This window comes from Alligator sinensis, unplaced genomic scaffold, assembly GCF_000455745.1.
Source record: "Alligator sinensis unplaced genomic scaffold, ASM45574v1 scaffold1451_1, whole genome shotgun sequence".
NCBI lineage: Eukaryota > Metazoa > Chordata > Crocodylia > Alligatoridae > Alligator > Alligator sinensis.
Genome location: NW_005842351.1, coordinates 640,423 through 668,211, shown reverse-complemented (window position 1 = coordinate 668,211; position 27,789 = coordinate 640,423). Strand labels below are relative to the sequence as shown.

The window sequence follows — 27,789 nt, the reverse complement described above, 5'->3', positions numbered from 1 at the left end:
CCCCCTGCTTGCCGTGCCGGGCAGTGTTTGCCACTGCCGCATCTGGGCTGCCCAGTGCATAAGCTCCGGGCAGACAGCAGCAGCAAACACTGCCTGGCATGGCAAGCAGGGGGGCCGCAGCTGCTCCCGCCATGTGCAGCCCTGACGGGCGAGCCCAGAGCCAGCACAGGGCCCAGGCTGGCAGCGGGGGTGGATTACAAGCTGGTGCTGAACACTGGGGGGGCGGGGAATGACCCTGTGCCCAGCGCCCCATGCTGCAGCCGCTCGCAGTCCACCTGGGGCTGCTTGTGCCTGTGCTTGCTCAGGACAGCCACATGCGGGCTGCGAGTGGCTGCAGCAGGGAGCACTGGCCATGGGGCAGACAAGGGGCTGCTTTTCCCTGGGCTCCTTTCCTGCCCCCCACTTTACCTGAGGTTCCAGCACCAGAGTCATGACATGGTCCCTGCTGGGGCTTCTAGTTGGGGGGCGAGGCTGGGCAGGCTGTGCTCTTGTGGGAGCCCGCTGGGCTTCCCCTGGGTCCTATTGCCCCTGGTTCCTATCATTTTTGACAGAAACCAAAGACGGATAAATATTAATTTTCTAAACTTTTTAGGGGCCCCGCAGGCCAGATAGAATGGCCTTACGGGCCGGATCTGACCCATGGGCCGTATTTTGCCCACCCCTGGTGTAGATTATACCTTTCTTGGTGTGTGTATGCTGTTATAGGTAGCTTTTGGGCAGAGCAGAGCTAGGCATGTTTGGTCACGCTCCCTGAGCTGACAACTTTTACTTTCACTGATGGCTTTAGCTAAGGACCCACTGTTCAGGATCATTGCTTCTGCTGCAGCCTATTTAGTCTATAAGCCCCCAAGGCCACCCTGGGCTTGTAAGAAACGCAAAAAAAATCAAAGTTCAACAAATAAACTGCCACTTAGAGTGCTAAGTGACTTATTGCTGGCTTCACGTCTCTGGCTTTCTGGGCTTTCTCTGGAGTTCGCTCCCCCATTGCCTCTTATCTTTCAGAGACTTTGAACGAAGCCTTGCTCACAGCCCATCCCCACACTGCTTGACCCTGCTGACCCCAGGCTCAGAGCAGTTGCATTCTGTGCTATGCTGCAGCTGCCCAGAGGCTAATTCCAGTATCTTTTATTTCCCTACCTCCCTTTACTGGTTCATATGGGCCACTCCTCTTCATTTCTCACACCTGGGTGAGCTTCCTTGCTGGGAGGCTCGCCACATTCCCAGACATGGATCCTCAGCCTCTGAGTCCCTCCAGGTCTGTGGTGAGTGTGGGGTATGTTTCCAGGGTGTGGGGCTGTTTGGGCTCCTCCACACCCGTAGTAACAGAACCAGGCCCTGTTACAGTGTTTTGGATAATTACTGCTTTTGTGGAGTTAAGTATTGTAGTCTCTTTTCTTTTTTTTTTTTTTTACAGGTTCAGTGGTACAGATTTCTAAAATCCTCTCTTCTAGGTGCATTATGAAGAAGTTGGGATATTGCAGGGCCATCTTAATGCCCAGAGCCGTGCCCATGATTTGGAGGAAATGTTGGGTGAAAGTAAAATTTGTGGGTGAGCATAAAATGGATGAATTGTGCAATAGGTTGTGATCGTAAATCTGTGTGTAGTCCATGTCCAAGTATTTTAGGCAAGCGGGATGTTAGTATAGTGGGTAGTTACTGGTATATAGTATACTAGAATATACTAGTATACAAGACTGGTATGTAAACTAGTATATTGCATGTGCTGAAGGATGTTGATATATAGGGGTGGTGACATCCATGATTGAAAAGCATGGCCTTCTCAGGGAAGTTGTTAAAGTTCCAGTTATTGTTGAGAAAGTTTGTTGTCTTGTAGAAAGTTGCTCTTTGAGTAAGTAGTAGGTTGAGGTGGTTTCTGTGAATCCTGATAGTTTTTCAGGGATGGAACCTCAGTTGATTAAGATGCGGGTGCCAGGATTTCCTTTTTTCCATATCTTAGGGAGCATGTAAAGTATTCCTGGAGTGGGGAATTAGTTTGTGATTCCCCTGAAGTTAGTGGAGAAAGGTTTTGATGATATCTTTTAAGTTCAAAGTAATTACTGGTATGGGGTCATTCTGGAGTTCCTTACACCATGTTTTCTCATATACCACATGACCCAAGCACCTTGTATTAGGGAAGGCAAAAGGAAGAAAAAAAGATTTTTCCAGAGTTATAGCTGCACAGAACAAGTACAGAGCCTAATCTTCAGCTCTCTCACATTCCCTTTCCTACTTAACCAAATGCTGAAACCCTAGCTGCTGCTGAAAACTGGTCTTCATAGAGTAGATCTGTGATTTTGAAAGGAGCAAAAAAGTCTGCAAAGCTGTGAAATAGGAGGAGAGAGACCAGAAGTAACAGACAGCAAAACTGTCAGAAGAAAGCTTGTCTTGATTAGTGGAACTTCAGTACTATTAAAAAGGAGAGATGATTGTTAACACCTGTGAAGTGAAGAACAATGAGCCATTAAGTCAATTGATTGCCTCAGGTGCCTGAATAGAAATGCTATGCCAGACAGTTGGTTTTCGAGCAGGAGTCAAAGCAGAGTACTTCTATTCTGGGCAGAAAAATCAGGTTAAGACGTGCAGGGCTGATTTTTTGGGAGAAAGGTATGTGAGATATGCAAGAAAATATGGCAGTAGCATAAGAGAGTTGTCTGTTAGCCTTGCTGATTTAGTCCTCACAATTGAAATAACTGTGGTTCTTCCTTTGCCTCCTGGTTTGATCACTATTTCATTGTGATCTTAGGAATTTCTTTGCAGGATTTTGTTGGGATTTCACTATAAACACATTCTTTCTAAAACATTTTCTCTCTCTCTCTCTCTCTCTCTCTCTTCCTCTCCCTCTCTCGTTCTCTACCCCCACACACACACACACACACACACACACACACACACATATAATATGAAACATAAATACATATACATCGGTTGTTTTGATGGAATGTGTGTGTCTGCATAGAAGCTTGTTTTTCCACATAATGAAATCAAGGAACTATGGGAACAGAGAGAACTTTAGTAGTGTTAGCATAATGTGTAACTAAAATAATTTTCATGTAGTAACTTTCAAAAATAGTGAAGTTAAAAAAACTGTAAAAAGAGGTGAATTAGTGAGGCAAACATTTCAATAAATGTTTAAGTATAGGAAGTTTTAATTAAGTCTGGGTTATGGGCTTAAAATTTCAATTAATTTCCCCTATATGTATTTTAATTCATGAAATGGAAGTTGAAGAAAGGATGTAAGGCAAGTGAAATAGATATGCTGTATCAGAAAATAATCTCACAATGAAAATAATTTTCCTGATCCTGCAAAGCAGAGTGTCTTGGGAGTTTACAGCATAAGCCAATGTTGACAGATGGTAGGAGTGATTTTAAAATAGTAAAAGGAAATGTGTAGGCGAAGGGAAGGAAGAGGAAAAATTAAAGAGAAGATCTATATAAAGTGCAGTTATGCTCAGAAAAGTGACTGAACAGTGGCATGTTGGGATCCTGCCTTTATTGCTGCTTCAGTGCTTTCCAGATTCACTTTGGTATTTTACAAGTAAAAACATTTATTTTCTGTCAGCCGTGCAAAGACAAGTGGGGATCTGAAAAGTCATCTGGATTCTCTCTGACTCTGACATTGCCAACTATAAAAATAGTCTGCGTTTGGAACTTAGTTAACAGTGCTGTTAATGGTATGTGAGCTAGGAAAGAGTCCAGTTCACTGTCACAGAGCTAAATTAGTTCTACAGGACAAACAAGATTAAAAAGTACTAAAAACACTGTTTTTTCATTGAAGGAAATAGATAAGACTGGAAACAAGCAGATAAAACAGCACTATTTTTATATGGTATTTTTCTGACAAGAGCTCCACTTAAAATAATGTACAAATACATATGCTTGAAGGTCTGGGGAGTAAATCAAACTGATTACATTCCAAGCAAATAAGACCTTTACAATACCCATCTTCAGCCGCCTTGTATTTAAAGCTTGTCTGCGCTAGTCTAAATAGCAAGATCCACAAACGGTTTTTTTTTAGTTGAGATGGTACCCTAATTTAGCCTGTGTCCAGTGTTTGTCAATAGAAAGAGAAATCAAAGGTTCCATCCCAGGAAATTTACAGCCAGCTTCTGCAGTCATCTTAAGCATATATTATGCCACATAACAATAACCAGGAGGAGCCCGTGGAAATGTTCACATAAGCAGCAAAAATATTCCACTAGCATAAAGGTGGCAGAGGCAGCTTCACTGATTCCTGAGCCATCTGCCTGCTCCCTATTCCCCGGCATAAACAGAAAATGAGAAAAGGACATAGCTGAGCAGAGTTCTAAATTGGCATAAGCTGGGATGCCCCTGTGCTATCTTAACCTCAACCAGGACGGTGTGGCCCTGACTTCAGCAACCACAAATGCTTCCATGCCGTGTTCTCCCCAACACACTTCTCAGGGTTGGCAGATCAAAGCTTTGTATAATATACCTTTTCATTCTTTTACAACAGGTTATTCCATGTTCTTGTGGTGTCTTTGAATCGGTATAGTTCAGGCTATGGCCGGGGACTACATTTGTACTTAGAAATTTGTCCTTTTAGTGCTGCAGAAATCAAGCATACCACTGTTCAAGTGATTTGTTGAGGGGAAAAATGGCAGTTCTACATTGAAATGTGCTTTCCAACAGCAGCTTGTTGGCAGAGTGACAATTTCTAGTGCCGTGTGTATTACATGTACAGCGATCTGTAGCTTCACAGGGCATGGCTGGATCCTCCAGCCTCCCTCGAGGCTTTGCTCCTCATGCCTACCCCCAATGACTTCAGGAAATCTGTCTGTCACACCGAACTATTGCCCCAGGGAGGCAGAGCTAGGCTGACAGGTTGCCACATGGACTTCCTGCGCAGCCCTTCTTTCTTTGTGAACAGGATAAAATTGTTCTTGCTCAAAGAACATGGTTGGAATCCACCTGCTAGACACCTTCTGCCATGCAAAAAGTGCATGCCCTCTCTATTCCCATCACATCAGTATCACCAGTGTTATTTACAAGCCAAAGAAGGGACAGAGCAGGAACTCATGGGTGGTTAAGCTTGCATCTGGGTACTTCAAAGAAACCAGCTCTCAGTTTTTGAAAGTGGTAAATAAATAACACAGTTTGGGTGAAAGGGAGACTTCAGCACCTCCTGAAGCGTAGGGAGTGTCAGAGCCCTACAGGAGTTGCAGCCAAGAGATCTGTGTGCGCTAAGTTGACTGACTGACTGCTCTAATATGCAAAGGCCATTACTGGGGTGAAGGGGAGACTCTACAGCCCCCTTCCCCTCCTCCCCAAAAGTGGAAGGAGCATCAGGACCCTCCCCCCACTGCAAACTTCTTGAGGATTGACGTGATGGGTGAATCACAGTGCTGGCACTGATAGCTGTGGATCATCACAAATAGCTAAGAACATCTCCCACACTGCCTCTCCCATTATGAATTTACCTATGCCAAATTGGTTGGTGAATGGGAGATCACATGACCCAGGTCTCAGTCATGTCTATGTGGCCAAACATGGCACTGTACACCATCCCAGACAGGAGCTGAGAAGGCTCTTTGAAGGAGCGGTGGCAGGCCTTGACTCTGTGCCAGTAGGAGTACAGCATTTACAGGACCTGCTGGTACATGCTCTGCAGCTGTCTGGATGACTGGGCACTTGAATAGCTGTACACACATTTCACACTATATTTTTGTGGCACTACAATGTTTTTTGGAAATTTTTACTATTTCAAATGTATGCCTGGACCTACCCTCAAACTTGTACACTTCTTAAGTGCATGACATAGGGTTGTAGTAATTTCAACAGAAAGGGAGAAAATGAGAATACCAACTGCAGCTTAAATTGTACACTTTAGCCCATGGTCTTTGATTCATATGATGTCTGCAGGGACTGTAAGCCTCCTCGTGCAGTGCCTTATCTGGATCTAAGCAAAAGCTGCTTGAATCAAACTTATGTCTGGGGCTGTACACACATTCTTAGGTCTCTTAAGAAGTTACTAGCAAAGACTGGTTGGTCAGACTTCTTCACAATTCTGTTTTAGAGAACTCTTTTTCTAAATGAAGTAGGAAAATGTTTCCAGAGGCATATGACTAAATCAGCAGTGGGCAGTCATTTCAGCTGGAGGGCTGCTTAATGAGTTTTGGGGACTTGTCGAAGGCCACATTCATCTTTTGTCTCTCTTGCTCTTTTTCTCTGTTGCTCGCTCACTCTTCTTTGCACACTCTTGCTCACTCCTCTTTGCTCACGCTCTCTCTCTTCCCTTCCACAGCATGGCCAAAACTGCAGTTTGCCAGGATCCCCAGTGGTTAGCTGTGGACCCAGGCAGGAGCTGCTGACGTGGATAGTGATGCTCACCAGACATAGCAGTAGCTTATGCCTGAGTCCACAGCTGAGCATCTGGCCTCTTGGTGAACTGTAGCTTCAGCTGAGTTCTGAAGGGAAAGGGAGGGAGTGAGAAGGCAGAGAAGAGAAACAAGGAGAGACACTGCTGCCTGCCCCACAAGGGAGCAGCTTTTGCCTGGGTCCACAGCTGATGCTATTGGCAGGGTCCGGGTCAGGGCTCTGGGCAGGAGCTTCTACGATGTCAGGAGGGCAGTGGGTCAACTGTGGATGCAACTGGCAGGTTCTGCTTCTGAGCTCCTGAACCTGCCCGCAGCATCCACAGCTGATGCCACCACCTGCCCACTGCAGTAGAACCCCTGCGCCTATCCTCAGCCGATGCCTGCTGCTGCTGGGCAGAAGCAGTACTGCCTGCCTGCCTGACACCATGGGGCAATTGGAGCCATCATATTATCCTGTGATCCTTAAGCTTGTACATAGTGGCCGCATCTACATGAGATTTTTGCTGTGCAATAGACTAATAAGCTCCATAGTAAACTTTTCACATCTATACATGCGGTTCTATTAGGCTGCAGGAAACTAATTAATCCTGCAGCAGGGTAGTACTTGTAAATATAACTACTACCCTGCTGCTGAGCATTTTACTCCACAGCACTATACATGTAGATGCTGATGCAGCTGGTTAGGGCATGAGGGTGCTTCACTGTGGAGGCTGTCTGCCAGCTAGCCCCACATTGGAGCACCCTTGTGCCCCAGCCAGCCCCTCCTATAACACGTTGAGCTGGGCAGATGCAGTCCCAGGCTGGCAGGCTGACCCTTGGGGTCCCCTGCCAGCCGGGGCTGCTCTAACCCAGCTCAACATGCTGAGGTCCCGCATGCACATTCAAACAGCGTGCCCAGGAGCATTAAACTTTGGCTCAATAAGTGCTGGAGTGTATTGCTTTGCATTAATTGATCGAGTAGGCATGCCCATTAAGAGCTAAGCAATGGTAGTTATGGCACTGCCCTATGCAGAGATGATGCAAAGATGCAGTAGGAATAGTGTGAAGATAGTGTCTCAGGCAGACAGAGTCTCTCTCTCTCTCTCTCTCTCTCTCTCTCTCTCTCTCTCTCTCTCTCTCTCTCTAACTAACTGCTATAGGTGCACAGGAAGAACATTCTATACTATCCTTTGGGTTAATGGAGATTGCTGCCCTTGTTGCACTGGCCCAGCCCCGCTTTGTTGGTAATGGCCCCATCTACTGTATCTTACAATGTATAGGTTGACATAGTGTATAAGTCAACCTCATATTTCTGTACAACAAATGTAGGATTTTTGTAGATCTATTATATAAGTCAATCCTGCCTTCGTGTGCAAGGTGCTGGAAACCCGTGCGGGCTCGTGGGAGAGGCAGCATGCTGGTGGGCTCCCAGGAAGTTACGGAGGCTTCACAGCAGGAAGGATTGGGCCCCTCACCGCTTCTGCCTTCAGCAGGCTCCTGCATCCCACAGAGCACCTGGGGCTGCCTGGGAAGATGCTAGCATGCCCCATGGGTAGCATGGGGTGTCAAACAAGGCCGGCCCCTTCCCAGGTGATGCCAGACATCCCGCTAGCCACAGGAGCCTGCTTTAAAGCAGAAGCGGTGAGGGGCCTGATTATTCCTGTTGCGGACCCTCCCTGCCTGCCCTGGGACCAGAGGGGCAAGCTGCCAGTGGGTCAAGCATCCCCTGAGCTGCAGGGGGGCCCAGTCCTTCCCTCTGCAGTGGTGCCCCCCAGGGCTAGCCAGCCTGACTGCCAGCAGGCCATGTGCTGCCTGAGCTCCCAGGGGGGTCCAAGGCAACACTGCTCACAGGGGATGGTGTATAAGTTGAGGTTGAATTTTAAGAGTGAAATATTTGGCTTCAAAACTTGACTTTGTACACTGTGAAATATGGTACTTCTCTTTACACTTCTGTGATTTGTTTTATAGAAGGAATAGGAGTAAATATTGCCTTTTCTCTCCAGAGCAACTGAGCCAGGGAACTTTTTCTATGAAAGAGAACAGACTATTCCCTTACTATGCATTATGCTTAATTTTGCTTTGGCTTATGCTTTACAGTTGGCTCCATAAGGATTAATCTTCGTGAATCAAACAGCTCCAGAAAGTTCATAGATTCCTAGATATTAGGGTTGGAAGGGATCTCACAAGATCAAAGTTGCTGCTTAGGATTCTTCATTTTTAACTTATACCAAACTGGCCAGTATTAAATAATTTATATAAATGAGGCAGCTCTTAGAAGTGCTCTTATATAGTGATCACAGGTTTCCCACTGACAGAGAGGAATTTACAAGACAACAGACCCTCCTTGTGCATGTTAATATATGTATTGTCTATATTTGAAAATGAAATTATAGATGAACCAAGTGTTACGTTGCATAAGTTGTATCCTTTATCTCAGAGTAAAGTAGAGCTGTCAGCTTTTAAAAAATGAATTCAACTGTTTAATATTTCCTTACAGGCAAACAGTAGAACATGTGACATTACAGAATCAACTCCAGCAGCTTTTAGAGGCCCAGAGAACAGAGAGCGTATCACTACCAACATCCCCAAGGTAATAGGAGTGGAATTTTGCAATAGTTTAAGCTGGAATCTTTACATGGTATAACTGTTATCAGGACAGGTCTTGGTCTATGTAATGATCTAATCATTCACACATTGGAAATAGTGTAAAGCATCATCTGTAAGAAATGAATGCATTTCTTTTTACTACTTATTTGCAGTTTGCATCTTTTAAACGGACAGATTAAAATGATATGTAAATATTGGACATTCTGGGTGCATCTACATGTGCACTTAATGCGAAGCAATAGACTGCAGGGCTTATTGCTCTAAGAGTTTATTTCTTCTAGGTGTGCCATTTTAATGTGCTCCCAGGATCACAGCACGTTGAGCCGAGTTGGAGAATCCCTGACTGGCAGGGGGCCCGGGGGTCAGTCTACCAGCTCAGGGCCACTCCCCTCACCCTGCTCAGTGTTCTGTGGGAGGGTCTGGCTGGGACACGAGGGTGCTTCAGTATTATTACTCTGTAATATACATATTCCCAGATGAACATTTATCAAGGTGCAGTGGTTAGCTCATTAATAGTAATTAGTGGTTAGTAATTAGTAGTACATAAATTTAGTACCTTATTAGAACTATGAAGTAATTGGGATAACAGTTGTTAGATAAACGTGAATTTCATTTCTCTTTACACTGGTTCAAACTGAACTTAATTTTGTCCCATTACCCTCATCCATAGGTAAAGGCAGGGTCTCACAGTTTGTACTAAAAAAAAGCAAAATGTTCTGGCTGATGTCCTGGGGAATGAAAGGGTCTCTGTAACATAAGTCCTTGACAAAAAAAGACTTTAAATTGGTATTTCTTCACTTCCTAGCACTTGGGTGGGGGGGCTGATTAATTTATCATCCTAATGATAGTAAAATAAATTAGCATATAATTATTTGCACCCTTTCAGTATTCTAAAACTAAAAGGATTTTGTGTATGAATAGCTCTCGGTTTTTAATATTAAATATTACTCGGTTTGCTTTTAATATTGGGCTAAGTCTAACATTTATAAGATTCACCTCTGTGTAGAAACCCAGTGCAAGGCTGTATTTTTCTAACATGGGTCAAAATAGTTAGCAAAAGTGCAGGATTTTTATCTTTTTTCAAAAAACAGATAAGTCCCATAACTTCAAAGTAGCTTTTTTTTCTTCAAATTTTTATCCAAAACTCTTGTTTTAAATAGCTATTCAGAATTTTATCTTAAAGAATGTTGGGGTTTTTCCCCCTAAAAGCTAGAAACTTAAGGCATCAAATCCTAGTTTAGAATGGAAATAGTGTTACATCTGTAGTTACGTAGTTGTTCCAGTAGCTCTATAATAATGGCTTCCACATGAGCAAAGATCAAGATAAGTAGGAATATGCTGAGACAGACTTGCACAGTAGAAATGGTTGTGTTGGATTTGATATCTGCATAAACTTGACTGTGGTATTGAAAATCTCTCTCTCTTTTTTCAAGTTCACCATCATCTCCTGCTTCTGGCAAACCCCAGTGGAAACCGTGTGACTCAGATGACTTGTCTGTATCGAAAAGTAAATTGAACACCCAAGATGGGATTCAGATTCTTGGCAGCGTGGGAACTGCCAACCGCACTCGGTCCAAGATGAAAGATGAGGATTCAGATAAAATCCTGCGCCAGTTGTTGGGGAAGGAAATCTCTGAGAATGTCTGTATGCAGGAAAAGCTGTCATTGGAATTTCAGGGTGCTCATGCTTCCTCCAAGAACATAAAGAAAATTTTGCCAGAGAAAAGGGAGTTGAAGTTAGCCAGACTGAGGCAGCTTATGCAGAGATCCCTGAGTGAGTCTGATACAGACTCAAATAATTCTGAGGACCAGAAGAACATTCCTATGAAAAGAACTGACAAACCAAGGCCGCAACCCATTGTGGAAAGTGTTGAAAGCACAGAGAGTTTGCACCTGATGATTAAGAAACACACTACAGCAGCAGGGCGCCGGTTTCCCTTTGGCATTAGAGCTTCCAAGTCTGTGGATGGCCATAGTCCGTCCCCTACTTCAGAAAGCAGCGATCCAGATAATGAGTCTCAGTATCAGTCTGGTACCGTATCTCAGAGCCAGGTTTCTGGAGATACCTCTCAGTCCAACTCTGACAGTGCTACTGTTCAGAAGGTTGCTACAAGTCCTAAAAGTGCCCTCAAGTCCCCTTCTTCAAAGCGCAGAACCTCCCAAAATTTAAAACTGAGAGTAACCTTTGAGGAGCCTGTGGCACAGGTGGAGCAAACAGAGATTGAACTGAATGAGGAAAAGGATAAAGACCGGGGCAAATCAGTCCAAAGAGCTCCACTCAGCACAGAAGCTGGGGACCAGTTGAAAAGGCCATTTGGAACATTTAGATCCATAATGGAGACTCTGAGTGGCAACCAAAACAACAACAACAACTGTCAAACAGCAAATCTGATCAAAACCTCATCAACATTGCCATTTACCTCATTAGGAAGGAAGGCTGCAGAAAGCAAAGGGAATCCGACCACTCCTATTAAAGGAAAAAATAAGACAGTGAGTGCTTTGAGGGGTGTGGGAGTGGTGGGGAGAAACCAGGGAATCTTCCGTCCCCCCCTGCCCCTTTCTGTATAATGAACAATGTTGCTTCTAGTTAAGATAACGACCTCTTCTTCCCTCCCCTCTACAGTGCTCACACAAGCACACACACATACTCGATCACTCATGCCCTCATGCACAATACTCTGTGCTGGTCTGGTAAAAAAAACTGCAGAATGCAGATCATATTTCACTTTCATTTTTCAGGGCATTTTAGATGGAGAAGGAATTGAGGAGGGTGAAATGTACCCCATGCATAAAGTTGCATCCTGTAAGTCCTCCACTGCCTTTAGTGATGCACTGGCTCTGTGCCAAGCCTTCTGCACAGGGGTAAATTTTGCCCAAGAGGATTTTTTATCAATATTATGAATGCCAGCTCATAGAATGAGAACATAAATTTAAAATCCTTTGGATTTCTAAGGAGTAAATAAATTCAGGCCAGCCCTGGACTAAAGACATGGCTGCCAGGATTGAGTGAGTGGCAAAAAATAAATCAGGAAAAAATAAGATCAACGTCTCCCGCTGGCTGCATTGCTCTTCCCTGCATCACTCTGGGCTCTAGTACTGTCCCATGCATTGCATAAGGCCTTTCCTAAACCCTTCTCAGCTTCAGGTTTCTTCCTCTTATATATCCTGCTCTCCAAGAAGAGTACCTGCCTGATACCTATCATCTGAGAGTACTCATGGCAGAGTGGTCTGTACTCTGATCATTGCACACATCCTTGAGATGCAACTAAATGTATTTTCTATAATACACAGGGAAAAGATGGCTGCTTCTGCTCAAGTGAACTACTCCCTTGTTTGAAAAAGGGATAAGAACCCCTTCCCCCAAATTAAATGTCTTCTTTGAAGTAGAGAGAACATGAAAGGGATGCACCAAGGCAAAGAATGCGAGTGCAGTGTGTGTGTATGGGAAGGATTGTGTCTAAAGGGGTGGAGAACAGAAAATATGAGGGGTGTCATGGCTAATAATCTGTGTGAGGGATAGTGACGTGTGAGAAGGAAGGATTAATAGGATGACCAGAAAAAGATGAAGGTAAGAAAAAAAACTAAAATAATATAAAACATAAAGGGGGACTAGGATGAAGGGAGAAAAGAGGGAGAAATTATGTACCGTATAAAAATATCATTCAGAACAAACAAGACAAGGTGGGAGGAAAAACTACGTTCAGATATTTAAAAAAAAGGAGAAGAGTGGAAAGAGCATCTTGTGGGTGACATTACATTTGACTTCAGTATCCATAGAGCATGTAATGCCAAAATATTAAATGAAAGTATACAAAGAGGACCAAAGAGGGGACCACACAGTAAAGTTTGCTTAGAACTGTGCAGCAGGAGTAAGGGACACAAATCTGAGCCTTAAGCTGCCTTACATTTTGTTTAGTTGAGCTGCCATTTAAACACAGAATTAATTTTAACACCATAAAATCCAACCCTTTCAAAAAGGATGGATTCCAATATTTCACTGAGATAAGAGGATCAAAAATGTTATGACAGAGCATGAGCTCATAAATGATATGCCTTGCTCACTAAGTAAGATTCCATCCAGGAAGAGCACACACCAACTGCTGAAGCTTCCTTAGCCTGACGAAGGGTTTTTGAACCCGAAAGCTTGCTTAATAACTATTCTCCAACCATTTGCGTTGGTCTAATAAAAGATATCAAATTCACCTAAGGAACCTTGTCTGCCTAAGTAAGATTAAGACATTTGAAAAGAAATGTTGACTCTGTCAGTCATTGCATGCAGCACGACACTTAGGACCACATTCTTTTCCATCCATTAAGCATTTGCACAGATTTGGGTGCTTAAGTGTGTTTCCTGATCAAGTCATTTAGAACTGATCTACTTCCGTAACTCATCATCCTCATACCCTTCTGACTGAGTCACAAAAAAGCAGTGAGGAAGAGGAGGACCAAGACACTTTCTGCACTGACTAGGCCCTCAAGCACGGTTAAATAGACTTGCACTTAGGCCCCCAAGGTCACTTATTTGCCTACCAGTTGGAATAGGATCTGGCCTCTGGTCTACAAAATGCTTGCTGAATGTGAAGGGGCTTTGTTTACATGTTTTCTTTGTTAAATATGAAATTCACTTGGAAATATTGGCGTTTCACAGCTATTCAACACAGGCAGTTAACTTTCTTTACCTTGACAAAGTAGTAGGCTACATATGGTTTCAAGTAACTTTTTTTTAAAGTTTTCCTTGTTAAAAATGCCCTACTGAAGTCTTTTGATTGCATGTTTCCTTTTAATAGGCCAGTATATATTATGCATGTGATAAGCTCTTTGCATGTTTTCAACTGATTTATGCATTGTACTTCCCTAGGGGCATTATTCCAGTTACACCAATCTTTCTTCTAGCACATTGATTGAAGAACGCCTGTATAACTATGCTTGGTATGTGCTGATGCAAAATGAAATGTTTTGCTTTGCTGTTGTTTGTTTGTTTGTTTTTCCCTAATTGCATGTGCTCGTTAAAATCATTCACACCTGAGATTAAATGATGAATGTGGCATGGGATTTGTGTGGGGAGAGGGAATGCACGGGGGTGATGCTTCATTTCCTAGAAATACAAAAACCTGTGCTCGATTTTTTTGCTAATGTCACAAGCAAACTAGCTGAGAGATTTCAGTGCTGAGCATGCATTAAAAGTAGTCATGCTCGTAAATCCACCATGCAGTTTAGCTCAGTTTGGCATAGCCCTTAGTCTCCGTTGAATGAAAATCAAGTACCAGATGAGAATGGAAATTAAATTTCCTCTCATGAGAAGGGCAGATCAACCTTCAGTCATATTTTGAACATAAAGTACAGTGTTCTCCTCACCCTGCCTCAGACTTGAGAAGAAATTAAATTTGTTAAAACAAAATCTTATGATTTTGACCATGAGTTTAATCTTTCTTATTTAAGTATACTCTGTTAGGATTGTCAGGCAGACAGAGACCAGTCCCTCAGGATCCATAAACATACCTAGGAAAAAGCAGCATTGGATAAGATATATGTTTGTTTTAAAAGAGAATTTTCTATAAACAGCCCCATCATTTTTGATCAACTGCAAGCAACTTTGTGAGTAGTTTTTCAGTTTCATCAGGATTTAAAGTCCTTTATTGAACATAAACATAACCAGCATGATACCTTTAAGGTACTGACTGAACATTTGAAAAGTTTAAAATTTCTTTTTTTAGCACATCAGGAGTGTAAGTTATTTTAAAAACATCCCTTTCTAAAATGTATTGAGCTTGTATCTAGATTTTTTTATAACCCGGGTACTTCTGACTTATGAGAAACTTCATTTAAATAGCTCAAACTAGGATCTGCTTCTGATCTCATATCACTGTCAATGAAATCAGAATCCAGGCATTCACAACACTTTGTATACAGTTTTCCCCTCTTTACTTTCAACCTATTCTAACGTAAGAAATGTGTCAAGTACATTGATGTCTCGTAGAATCAGTTGACATTCTCCAGCCAAATATCCGAGATTCCTGGACTTTTGAGAGTTCTGAGGCCCTTAATGTAGTCCCTGAGCTAGAACCATCTTATAAGATTGCCAGCTCACAACATCACTGCATTAAAATTGGCCTCCCGTGAGAAGTTCCTGGCAGCACAGGCTTTCTACTGGAGGAGTAACTGATGCCGCAGTCCTGGCTGCCATCAGTAGAGGCCTCTACTGGGAGACTGAGCTGCAGACTTTGGACTGCAGTGTTTAGCCATCCCACTAAAGAATTTTCTCTGCTTACTGTGCTGCACAGATGAAATTTTCTCCCTTATTTGTGCTGCTTTGTCCCCAGAGGAGATGGAGAATGAAGAAGCCAGTGTTGGGGCAGTTTGTTCCCATGCCCAGCTCTGTATAGAGGGACGAGAATCAAAGAAGGAATGGCATGGGTGAGGAGGGAAAAATTATCCCAAGGCCGTGTGCATCTCACCCAATCTCCTGCCTACATGGAGCCAAGTCTGACCTTACTGTACTGCTGTAGAACTGACTATGGGAACATCCAGGGAGAGGAAAGGAGTTGAGCAGGGGTCCATGCTACCTAGTGTGAATTGAAGGGAAAAGTTCTCAGCAGCCATGGAAGAAGGGAGGCAAGAGGTAGTGCCTGCTATCAAGATGAAGCTGCAGAGGTCAGAGTACAGAGGAGGGATGTGTGGCTCGTGCTTTGGGAAGCATCCCCTGCTATCCAAGAGTAAAAACGGTGGACTCCTCTGTTGATGTGAATATGTCTTATTCCTTACAGGATGAATTTCCTGAAACAAATTCTAAAACAGGGGAGATCTTCCAAAAGTCAGAAATCAAAAAAGTAGGCCAGAAAGTAGTATGTTTTTAAGGGTTTTTCAGGTTTTTGCTATAATCTTGTGATACATTTTAGTCTCTCATGATTTTTTAACATTCAAAGTGAGTAAGTATGTGCCTGTTGTTTTTCTACCACATCAAAGCACACGGCCTGTGAGAATCAGTGGGCCAGCAGAAGAATCATCATTATTCATGTTCCCAGTCATTAGGAAGAGTATGACTTTCCCCTGGAAGGGTTTGGAAGACTGTAATTCTGATTGAGGCATTACACAGCTGCTCCCGAAGAGAAAAACCTTCCTGAAAAAGGGAGTAGTAATCTCTGCAGTTATAACCCTATGCAGGTCTTTAGATCCATGGCTTATTTATCTTGACAGAGTACTAGTCTTTGTACCCTTGCTTTGTATGTGGGATTTTATTAGCATGTGGTAAATAATTTGAGATCAGTCTCATTCCCATTCAGCCCTGGCTACAGTGTATCTTCATTTTCTTTTCTTTTTTCACTTATGTTTTATGTTTTGGGGATGTAGTTTTGTTTGCTTGATTTATAGATGTGTTTAAAAAATTCAGTTATGTCAGGGGCTCTGTTGGCTATTTACTTTTCCAAATTGGCCATAATTTGATAACCAAGACATTTATTAAAATTTCCAGTGCCTTTTTAAAATGAGATTCACTGTAGTTCTCTGAATAGCCTAAAATTAAATTCCAATTGTAGAGAATGACTTTTTTTCTTTTTAAAAGGACTGGTTAGTTTTTGATTGTTACAAATCCAAACAAATGTTAGCAATTCTTTGTACCCTAGATGCCAGTGAGGTGTTTTAGTTTTCACAGTTTAAGTCGCTTGAGATCCGTAGTAGATTAAATTGAGCACTGATGCATCTTATCAGTAAAAGGCTCTTTAGGGTTACCATATTTCCAGTATCAAAAAAGAAGGCATCTGTGGGGGGGGAGGGGAGCAGTATTATGCCTATGCCCTGCCTCTGCCCCTCCCTTCTAAGCCAGTGCCCCCCTAGCCCTACCAGTGCCCCTCACTTCTGACCCACAGCACCCTGTCCCACCCCCGCCCCTGCTGCCCATGCAGTTCCTGCACGTGTGCTTGTGCGCATGCATGCACACATACATATATATACACGCTCTGTCTCTTACCTGGGCACGTGACACCTGACAGCTAATCACCTTGCCCGCTGCTCCCAGCCCCAAGCAGCCAAGTTGCTAGTGTCCAGGAAAGCAGAAGCAAAGCAAAAAACCTGGACATTTGCTCACATTTTAAGAACCTGACTGGACACGGGGACAGGGGGCCAAAAAAGAAGACGTGTCCGGGAAAACCCAGACATATGGTAACCCCACTCTGTATTAGCCTGTGGCTGTTAGCATCTTAATGTACTAGTGCAGTAAGGAAATCCACCATCGTGGGGTCCCTGGTAGTTAATGGTATATGCTTCTAAAATGCCAAGTGCCTATTAAACAGTAACTTTTAGCAATGTAAGTTCTTGGGTCCAGTAGATGACAAGTCTGGGAGTAAGAGTGCAAAACTGGTCTGAAGATCACTTATACCAAGTCAGCAGTGCCTTCTGTGCAAAGGGAATGGTATGTACTGCTCTCACAGTACAAACAGTAGCCAATCTCAGCTTGCAACCAAGAGAGTCAAACTAGAAACCCAAGTGAATTTTTTTTATCCCTCAGGCTGGCAGGAACTGGGAACTGTAAAAATAAATAAATAAAAAGCACTAAGGTTCCCTCCAATACCAGCATGGTGAGTTGCAAATTACAATGCACAAGTCTACACTGTATCATGCAGTGCCATGCAGAGATACCTGAGGTAACTCTGTATAAACTGGCTTAGGTAGCTGAAGCAGGTTTGCATATCACTCCAAAGAGCAAATAAGCCCTTCTCAGAGCTATCTAGCCCCCTGTACTGTTTCCAGAACCCAAACTAATTCATTCAGAGCTGTGCTATGTTTGACATTGTTGATGGGTATGTTTAAGCCCAAAAAGGAGAGGTAGCTAAATAGTTCCTTTGTCCAGGCTTTCATAGTCGTACATTATGAACCAGCCATTGTGGGACCTACAAAAACTGAATCCCTTGTACAGATCACGGAGCAGCTGCAGAGCTGCAACATGGCAGCTGTTTGAGCCCCATGTCTGAAGGAGATCAATTTCAGTTCTGTGTGGCCCACACATTCAGAAGGGTGATAGGGCCCACCCAGCATAATTCAGTGACGTAAAAGAATAGTGGTGAGTTGGCTCAAAATGTCTATTTAAAACCATTGAAAGGTATTACAAATTAAACACTGTGCAGACAGTTGAAGTCAGCAATGCCTGGTAAATACAAGAGCAGCAGAATAATTTGCAGGAGAAAACTTGTCTCTGGTTTTCCATTTTAAACCCCATTTTTCTTTGTTCATCCTTCGTTGTAAGTGTGGGCATGAGGAATAACTGGCCATCAGTACCAAGCAGGGTTTTAGAACAAGAAGACTTGGTCCAGACATTCAAAAAGCCTGAGGTAGAATTGATCTAACTTACTTGGTTTTCTGTAAGCAGTGTAGTTCAGATCAGTAGCAAACAGAATACACATTTGCCCTTTGGTGGCAGGGCCAGGTTCCACCATTTTTAAACCAGTCTGTGTGCGCCAAACTTCTGTTCTGTTATGGGTGTAGGCTGGTTTCTGATCACATATATCAGTAAAAGTATAACATCTGTACTTAGCCAAATATTTCTGACTGCATCATTCCCACATCGTCCTGGGCAGGTCTGGAGAGATGTCATCTCCTGTAAACTACCTGTGGCAATAAAACCAGCCATGAAGAGTGTGTGGCTAATGCAGCCCTTTGCTCACTGCACATTCAGCCCTCTGTGGCCATTGAAGCATGGGATAAATTAAATGACCCAGCAAACCTGCACTGAGTTGGAGAAAGATCAGGGCTGTGAAAATGTGAGCTTGAAGCCACCTTTTCAGAGGCACACCCTTGACCTGTGCTTTGTGAAGTTTTAACCTCATCCCAGGATCTGGCCTATGTGCTGATTGTATCGCAGGAGTCTTCCCACTAAGAAAGAAACAAAAGGAGGATTTTTAAGAGTGTATGCAACTCATTTGGAAAATGGGAGTTGGATTTCTAACCCCTTTCAGCATTTTTGAAAATCCAATTGAAGACTTGTTCATTGAAGGGTTTCATTGATGAGAATCAGAACAGGTTTGGGTTTTACAGCAAAGGCAAATAAAAGGCACTGGAGTATTCTGAGCTGAATTTTTTTTTTGTTATGTAATGATTTGCATGGGTTTTTTTATAAAGGTTTTTTGTGGGGGGGGGCGGTCCGTTTAGTTTTGCTGCTTTAATTGAAAGGGTAACATTTTTGGGAACATAAATAGTATGCACCTTTCAAAACCAGTTACATGGGATATTAAGGTGCACATTATACAGAAGGGGTCCTTACTGGTGTTTCAGATAAAAATGTTTATACAGTAAAACTGAAAAAATTAACAGTTGCAGTCTACAAATAAGATTTTGTCCTTGCCTAAATAAGCTCACAGTATAATTATTGTTTTGGCATGGTGTAATATTTTCTGAAGCACTTTGTGATTTAACGAGGAGTCCAATTCCCATTATCTTTCACTGGGACTTAGGAATTGTTTAACATTATATTCATTTTCATTAAAGATTTTATTAGTGCCCTAATTTACACAGAGGTTTACAAAGGCCCCATTTGTGCAATTAGGGTTGTGTCTGTGCACACAAATCTGTTTGCAAGAGAAGCAAAAGGAAGTCAGTTGGACGACAAATATTATTAAGCCGAGAGTCAGTAAAACATGTTTAGAGACTCCAAAAGAACAATTCATTACAATTCAAAACTTGAAATCTGTATGTAACAAGATAAATGAGCACTAAACAATATATTCTGAGTTAATGGTATGACCCTGAATAATTTTCTTCTTTTCTTCTCAGGCATAACAACATCAACAGGAAAAGGCAGAAATCTTACAACCAAAAAAGAATTGAAGAGCCAGAGTTACAGGAGTTCTTTCTTTAAATTACATCTCATGGTGTCTCACTATCTCCCTTCAAGCGTGATTTGAAATGCCTGAACTATATCCTTTTAAAACACTAATACGAGACACAACCCTCACCAGCAAAACAACAGACTGTTAGGATGCCTTAATTTGTAGCAGCAAAACCATATACAAGCCCTTTTTTATGATATTGTGTTATGATATTGAACTTGTTTGCAACGTCCAGTGTTTAAAGGCATGAGTGAGTAAAGTAATGGTTTGGAAATTGTAATAACACAGGCAACCTCTAGAACGTTGATCTGGCCCCTGAGCACATTTTTGTACTTCATCTATTGCATGGATAAACTGTAATATGACTATATTTCCCTTTCTTCATGACATACTGTAAAAATTTCAGTCAGGACTCTGCCTGCTCGGCTCCTGGATGAGACCAAGGCAGTAGCGTTGTTTTTTGGGTTTTTTTGGTCAAGTATGTTTTGTCTGTTGTTTCTATTTTTTGTATAAAGGAAATAAAAACAGTGTTCACAGCAATATACCATGTGTATGTGCCCAGGCACTTCTGAGATGTGCTCTTGTCAGCTTCCAACTTCCCACTTTTACAGTGTTCAAACACCTAGACTTAACGCAATTCGGAAAAGTCAAATTATGTCCAAAATCGGTATAAAAATTTTAATGGATTTTTCTTGTTTTCAAAAGAAAATACAGAGAGATTAGAAGTGTGGAAATAAATGTGAGAATTAACATGTATCATTCTTTATTATTTGCCAGGTACTAGTAATGGGCTCTATGCTGTACATTAGACATAGACATAGTCTCTAAGCATTAGACATAGTCTCTGGCCTGAAGCCCCTGCACTCTGTTAGGCTCTGTTTCAAATATTTTCAAAATCAAGTATCTTCCTTTAAATTCAACATGAGCTAGCTCAGACTTTGAAAGCCAGCACAAGTAACAAGTAACCCTGAGCAATTCATAGAAGCACAGGTCAGGGCTATATTGTTAATGTCATCTCTATTTTTGCTTTTTAAATAGTGTTGAGTTGAAGAAGGCTATTAGCAGCTTTTTACGGGTTAGTATTTTAGAGTTTCATGGAAGAAGTCAGTCTTTAAGTCTTCGTTGAGTTCACTTGTAGGTTTCTTATACGTTATCCAAACATCACATTAGGCACTCCTTAAAGTATGCAGTCCTAAAGGAGACTGGCGAACAATGGTTAAATTAATCATTTTTCTCTCCTTTACATCATTTCTTATCAGCTATGCCACCTTGGCTTGGTGGAAAGATTTTAATACCTGACATTGGGTTTCCACAGAGTTTAAAAAAAAAATACAAGAAGCATTACTTGATAGCAAACTTTCCAGTAACATTATTTCCCCCAAAAAGATTAGCTGCAACATTGGGATTATACAAGTTAATTTTGTAGTTATTATATGATGGGTGATATAAAGTGAGAGGCCAAGGTATAGTTTGATGGAGTAAAATGCAGTCACTTTGGGTCACTTTTCATCATTATGTTGTGTTTAATGTTGCAACTGTCTTTGACTTGCAGGGAGATGTGTTGTTCAATGCCCTGCGCTTGCTTGCAGGCTTTATACAACAATGCCTTCAAGTAACATACCAATGATGAGAAATACCAATGATGAGAGATTAGAAAAATAACAAATGGAAATAGAGAAGCAAATACTGTTAGAAATGAAATTCTGAATTTCTGTCAACGTCCTCAGTCCTTATCTTTCCTTTGGCAATGCTTTAATTTTCAAATACAAGTAATAAGCTGTGCACTCCAGCTGACCTGAGCTGTGGCTTTTAGAAAAACAGCACAACTTCCAAAATATCTGACAGCTAGGAATAGTGATACCTCAAATGGGGCCTCCAGTGCTCCATGTGTGCATGAGAAATGGAAATCAAAGTGTGAAGAAGTACATGTGTTCCAGTCACTGGAGTGTTGAAAGGTGACTTCAGAATAAGAGGTGAGGATCCTGTCTCTAATGTATGAATTTCTTGAGGTAAATTGAAGATTTGTGTTTTTAAGAATATGAGCTGTATGGACAACAGTCTTATGGACATCACAGAGTATACAAACATAACTTGGTTTATGAAGGACAGGCAGACAGTTAATTCAGATGAAATCAAACTTGCAGCATGTTAAAAATGTTCTCCCCTCAACAATGGCTCCTCCATAACTGCACGCTTAAAGATGACAGGTCTGACATTCTAGAGGAAGACTCGCCTAAGAATGTGACGGACCGAGATTTGAAAGACAGCTTGATTCCTTTGGGGCGCTGAATCAGCAAGGAGATTAACATGTGTGCAGCTCTCTTGACTGATTTGATGTGTGCAAGCACTCTGTAGCTGTCTATAATATCTTTGCCACAGCAGGGGACAAGGTACGCCTTGATGAAAAGATTTGCAACAACCTAAGGTGTAAATATTGTCAAGTACTGGAAGAAAGGAATTGCCTCTTCTGGACATGAGGGTTTATGAGGACACCTGCTGTTGGTTAGCTTCCAATGTCAAATGAGTGTAATTGTGTTCCATATCAAATTACCCAAGCACTGATAGAATGGGATACCAAAAAATACCAAAAATTTATTGTAAAAGATTCCATGGATAGTTCTGGCTAGGAATAATGCCAAAAGTTCCTAGATAACAGGAGAATAAAAGAGTATGAAAGTGCTGGATGTTATAACTGACATCCATATGCACATTTGGTACACATTACCTGGGTTTCTGAATACATCCATTTACTCGGCATCAGCCCAGTTTTCACCTGCAGAAAGTTATGGGTGGCAAACTAATCCAACAGAGAAGTTTGACTGCCATCAACATAAAAAATGAGCTCCTGGCTTTCTACATCACACACGAGCTCTACAATTCTCAAGTCATCTTTGTCTTCCTGCCTGGCAGCCAAGTTGGAAAAGGAGGGAACAGTCACCTTACCTTATTATTATCTTGTATCAACTATAGAACCAAAGGAGAAGGTAAATGATTATTTGGATATCATTTTCTCCTCACTGGCTGCTTCATCCCTTGCAAATCATAAAGGTGGATTTTGTGGGTGCAGAATGCATAAATGGCCTTCTTTGCTGCTGAGGCATGAGGTGAAGATTGCTCTCACGAGCCAGGAACTTCAGTGACTGTTATTTGCTTCAATGGAGCTATTCTGGCTCATGACCTATATAAGTCTGGGAGTGATTGCTAATGAACCATTGTGTTCCTGTCCTGATGAGGCTATCACAAAGCATTCATTGAACTTAAAGCATATTTCAATTTCAGACATACTGAAGAATTTCAAAAATAAGTAACATCTATCTAGGCATCTTAAAGGTTTTATATTGCAGTCCATTATCATAGTATCTGTACTACATTCACTTAATCCAGTAGCAAAAGTAAAGTCTATAGCAGCTATAATGTAGTCTTTGGCTCTTCTCTGTTCTTTTTTTAGATTTAAAAAAAATCCTGTCAGGTTGTTTCAGTTTAAATTGAGTTTTGTTTGTTCATTGCAGAAGTTTTGGGGTTTTGTTTGTTTTGATCCTGGTGTTTGACTACACTGAGTGTCATCGATGTGAGTATGGCTCTTTATTCTATTGGGAGAGTACTGGGCGATGTGTTATCTTATGTTAGTACAGCTGTGTTGTCATTACATAGTTCATTCATTTTTAAATTTTGCATTAAAGGAAAAAATGTTCGTGCAGTAGGTTATTAATAAATGAAATACACTAGGTCCAGCACAATCAGTTTGTGAGGATCTTGAAGAAAGATGACAAGATGGAGAGGCAAGGGAAACAGTAGTTTATGTTTAACATTTGTTCTACTCAAGCTGTCACTCAGAATCTTCCCTGTAATGTTAATCTGACATAAGATCAATGGCAAACAAAGTATGAGTGGCAGCATAACAATAAAAATATTCCATCATCCATACATTTGTAACACTGATAACTGGCATGGAAATGTGTTTGTTGAAAGGTGCTTTGCAGCCTGTTTTGTACTTTACTACACTGCTATAGTCTGAAATTACTTTGACAGTAGAGTCTAAAGTAAACTGAAAATGTCAGCACATTATGTGCTAAGTGTGAGTTAATGTCTTCATGAATGGATTTAGTGCTGTGCAGTTTTGTCCGAAGAATAAGCCAGCTGCTACTAACCTTGCAAATATTTCTTAGCCTTTTACAAACCTATTGGATTGAAATCTGACGAACAGTCACATGCTGCAGCCAGGATTCAAATTGGATTGTGCTTTGCCTTAATTGTTGCCCTTTGTGACCGTTGTAAGCCTGGCCCAGGAGGGCAATTCAGAATGACCTGGTCAGGTGTTTAAGATCCTTGGAGAGTCAACGAAGACCCCCAGGCAGCTTAAATTTGCCATTCACACTTATGTGGCAAGCCTCTCTGTGCAGGCAAAGGGGACAGTGTATGCATCTTCACAGAGCAATACACAGAGATCAGACTCTGATTGGGGCAGTCCAGTTCAGGCAGGCAGGCAATGAGTAGAATACCAAGAACGGCACCTTTGAGCCACAAAAAGTTCCCTTCCTCCCAAATGTTGGTGGCACATAAACCTGTCTTTTCCCTGAAGCTTCTTCTGATTAGAGCCCTCATAGAAACCACAAAGATATGTAGGCAGATCCTTCTCCTTCCAGAGAGTTCTGCGTTAGTCACCATATATCACCACAACAGACGGCATGCGACAACTACCATGCACATGTGGACAAGCCAAAAGGCAAAAGACTGCAGCAGGCAATCTACTCACCTTGGTTACCCTCAGGCCTCCCAGAACTAGCAGAAAGGTCTGTATTGCTCATCCTCACAGATCAACTTAAAACGTTAAACAGAATGGGCTTAGTGGCAGGGGCGCCATACTCCACAGGCTGGTGGACATGAGTATGCAAATGATGCAGCTGTATTCTGGTCTCTTGGGAGCAGGGCACTCTCCCTAGAAGCTATAGAGTCAGATCTGGGCACAAAGTCAGTCACAGGTTCCCAAATCAATGATTCTCAACCAGGGTGCCATGAAAAGCTGCCAGGGTACTACAGCACCATCATTGCTGCCACCACCCCGCCAGGTGAAATTGCCCCACATACCTGTTTTCAGGAGGCCCATCAGAGCTGAACTGAGAAGTGGCTGCAGCAGAAGGGTGCACCTACCTGCATTACATTATGCAGGCAGACATGACTTCTGCTGCAGCTTTTCCCAGTTTGGCTCCAACATGCCTCTTGAAAACAGAGTCATGCAGGACAATCCCATTTTCCCAGCACAGCTCTGTTTCTGGGAGACACTGTGCAGGGTCAGACTGGCAAGGGCTCTGGCAAGAGCATGTGCTCTGGCCATAGCCACTTCCTGATTTAGTTTTGCAGGAGGTATATGGCGCAATTCCACCTGTCCATGGTGGCAGTGGCACAAATTAAATATAATGACCTAATCAATTACTAATGTATGAATAATTATATTTGTAATATCCCTATTATATATGTTTTATTTCATTTTTTTTAAAGGGATGCTGCTAAATTTTGCAAAGGTTTGGAGGGGTGCCTTGAATCTAAAAATGGTTGAGAATCACTGTGCTAGATAATAGAGAGGTACATAGAAGCATGCACATGCCTGAATCCACTGTATGCCATCCTCTCAGAGTAGTCGAAGCTCTGCCTTGGTGTTAAGCCTGTAATAAGAATACCAGTGAGACACACTGGGTGCATCTACATGGGATACAGTAATGCACATTTTACTGCACAGTAAGTGCATGCATCTACATGTGTGCGCACTTACTGCACAGTAAAAAACCTTAATCCTGCTTCAACTTGCAAATGCACATGTGTAGATGCAACCTGGGAGAAAGTTTGCTCCTGGGTCTGCCCAGCCCCTTGGGGGCTGTAGGCTGGGAGCCTCTCTTGGGCCAGGTTTGGGCTGCCACTATGGCTATAAAAGCCTGTAGACATTTTGAGCCCTGGGGCACACAGACAGGGAACCTGAGGGCACTACAGGCCCTTGTGTCCCCCTTGGCAAGCCACAGCCTAACTGTGCCTGCCTGCCAGCACCCCAGCACTGCTGCCTTGCACCCCACTGCCATGCAGCTGCCAGGACAATGCTATCCAGGCCAGCAGGGTGCTGCAGGCTGCTGCAGCCTCTGGCCAGGGCTGCCAGCTCCCAGGGCCACCTGCAGGCAGTCTCTGGCTAGCAGGGCCAGCACCACTTGCCTGCATCACACCCCCAGCAACCTGCCCTGCACCTACAGCTGCTGAGGGGCATTGCCTGTGCTGTGCAACTGACTATCACATGCCGTGGCCCTCCTCTGGGCACTGCTGGCAGCTGTCCAGACCCGGCAGCTCAGGGACAGCCATGTTGGGGCCCAGAGACCCAGCATAGGACCCACCATGGCCTCCTCCCTATCTCCAGATGTATCCATGTCCTCCACTTGGGGCCCCAACTGGACCAAGGAGGAGACTGACAACCTCATGGCACTATGGAGCAAGACAAAAGTGCAGTGCCAGTTTGAGCAGAGCAGGCACTCCAACATGCATATTTATGAGGCACTGTCAGGCCAGATGTGGGAGCGAGGGCAAAACTGGTCAGCTCAGCAGTGCCATGTAAAGGTCAAGGACTTGTGGACACTGTGGGTTGGTATGACCAACCGTAATCGTTGGTCCAGCTGTGCCCGCAAATCCATGTCCTTTATGTGGCAACTGGATGCCATTTTTGTGCCCTGGAATCCAGGCTGCAGCTGTGCAATATACACCAACACAGGCTGCCTGCCTGAGCCCTGCCCCTGGGGTGCCCAGCAGCCCATTCCACCCAGCTCCCTAGCTGCAGTTTCCTGCAGTAGCTCAGGGAGCCCTGGCCAGTGTCTGCCTCACCAGCTCTACAGCCCCATGGCCAGCCATGAGGCATGATTGGCCATGACACCACTGGCTCCCAGCAGTGCCAGCTTCTCTCGGGGGGCCGGGACAACAACTGGGCATGTGCACACCGCACTCCGTAAGCCAAGGACACACCATCAGCAGCAGGGAGGTCCACGCCAAGCCACCAGCTGTGACAGCACATGGTAAAGCCTGCACTGAAGGGAGAGCCCTTTCCCTGCCCGGACCACCAGCACTCCCCTAGCCCTGAGTTCTCCACCACAGCACTCAGGTGAGAGGCAATGCTAAATTTTATTGAGCAGCCCATGTCCCTACAGCTAGGTAGCCATGGGCCTCATGCCAAGGAGCGCATCGATGCAGGTGATGATGTCCTCCTCAATTGGGAGGGGTGGGCAGGGAGACATAGCACAGTCACAAGTAGCTCTCCAGGCAGCAGCAGAGGTTGCGAGGCAGCCCAGGCTTGCTCTTCACACAATCATAGATCATGGTCCCATACCAGGAATGCAGGTGTGCCTGGGGCACCATGAGGATCAGCAGTACCAATGTGTAGTAGGTTGGGCACCCCTCGGTGTCTGCCCAAACAGCTCACCGTGCATTGCTTGGGATCCATGCAGCAGGGGCCTCAGTGGCAGTGCTGTGGGGACCTGGCCCTGGGGCTTCTCCCCAGAGAGGCCCCCTGTGAGGAGGACAGAAGCATAGGCAGCTCCTCATCCCTGTTGACTGGGAGCCCCGAGCCCATGCACCATGGGCTTGGCAGCAGCACAGCAAAGCGGTTGGCCTGCAGAAGGAGTCGGGGGGGCAGTGGGGTATGGAGCTGCAGCAGCATGTACTGCCAGAAGCCTGGCCTGTCCTGCCCTGGAAACAGGGTGGGGGAAGTAGCCTATCTGCAGCCTACTTCCAGCAACCCCCCAGCCCCAGTGGGGGCACATGGGGATGGGGGGCTCAGCTGGTGCCTGCCTGGGACTGGATCTGCCCAACTGACTCATCATGGTCCCTGGGCACCCATGCAAGCTTAACCCCTGATCTATGGCTGGGTAACACACAGAGCATCTTATCTAGGGTTTGGAACAGCTTCCCCCCAGAGGTCATATAGTCACCCACCCTGGCGATCTTCAAAAATCATCTTGAATGCCCACTTTACTGGGATCATCTGACCCCAGCAGTCTTTCCTGCCCAAGTGCAGGAGGACTGGACCTGAT

General features: G+C 43.6%; 1 protein-coding gene across 3 annotated transcripts in view; it reads left to right on the top strand.

Annotated features, from left to right (window-relative positions):
- The window catches only part of SNCAIP (synuclein alpha interacting protein), a 75,173-nt gene extending 51,456 nt beyond the window's left edge, over positions 1-23,717 (top strand). For 2 of the 3 annotated variants that reach the window (XM_006029019.3, XM_006029018.3), the window contains exons 9-12: positions 8,812-8,904; positions 10,355-11,411; positions 13,780-13,850; positions 19,680-23,713. In XM_006029019.3, coding sequence (XP_006029081.1) covers positions 8,812-8,904; positions 10,355-11,411; positions 13,780-13,850; positions 19,680-19,764 — 1,306 coding nt within the window. In that variant the 3' untranslated portion in view covers positions 19,765-23,713. Of the gene's footprint in view, positions 1-8,811; positions 8,905-10,354; positions 11,412-13,779; positions 13,851-19,679 lie in introns of all 3 variants that reach the window. The other variant, XM_006029020.3, reaches the window with a different exon arrangement.
- The last annotated feature ends 4,072 nt before the right edge of the window (positions 23,718-27,789 follow it).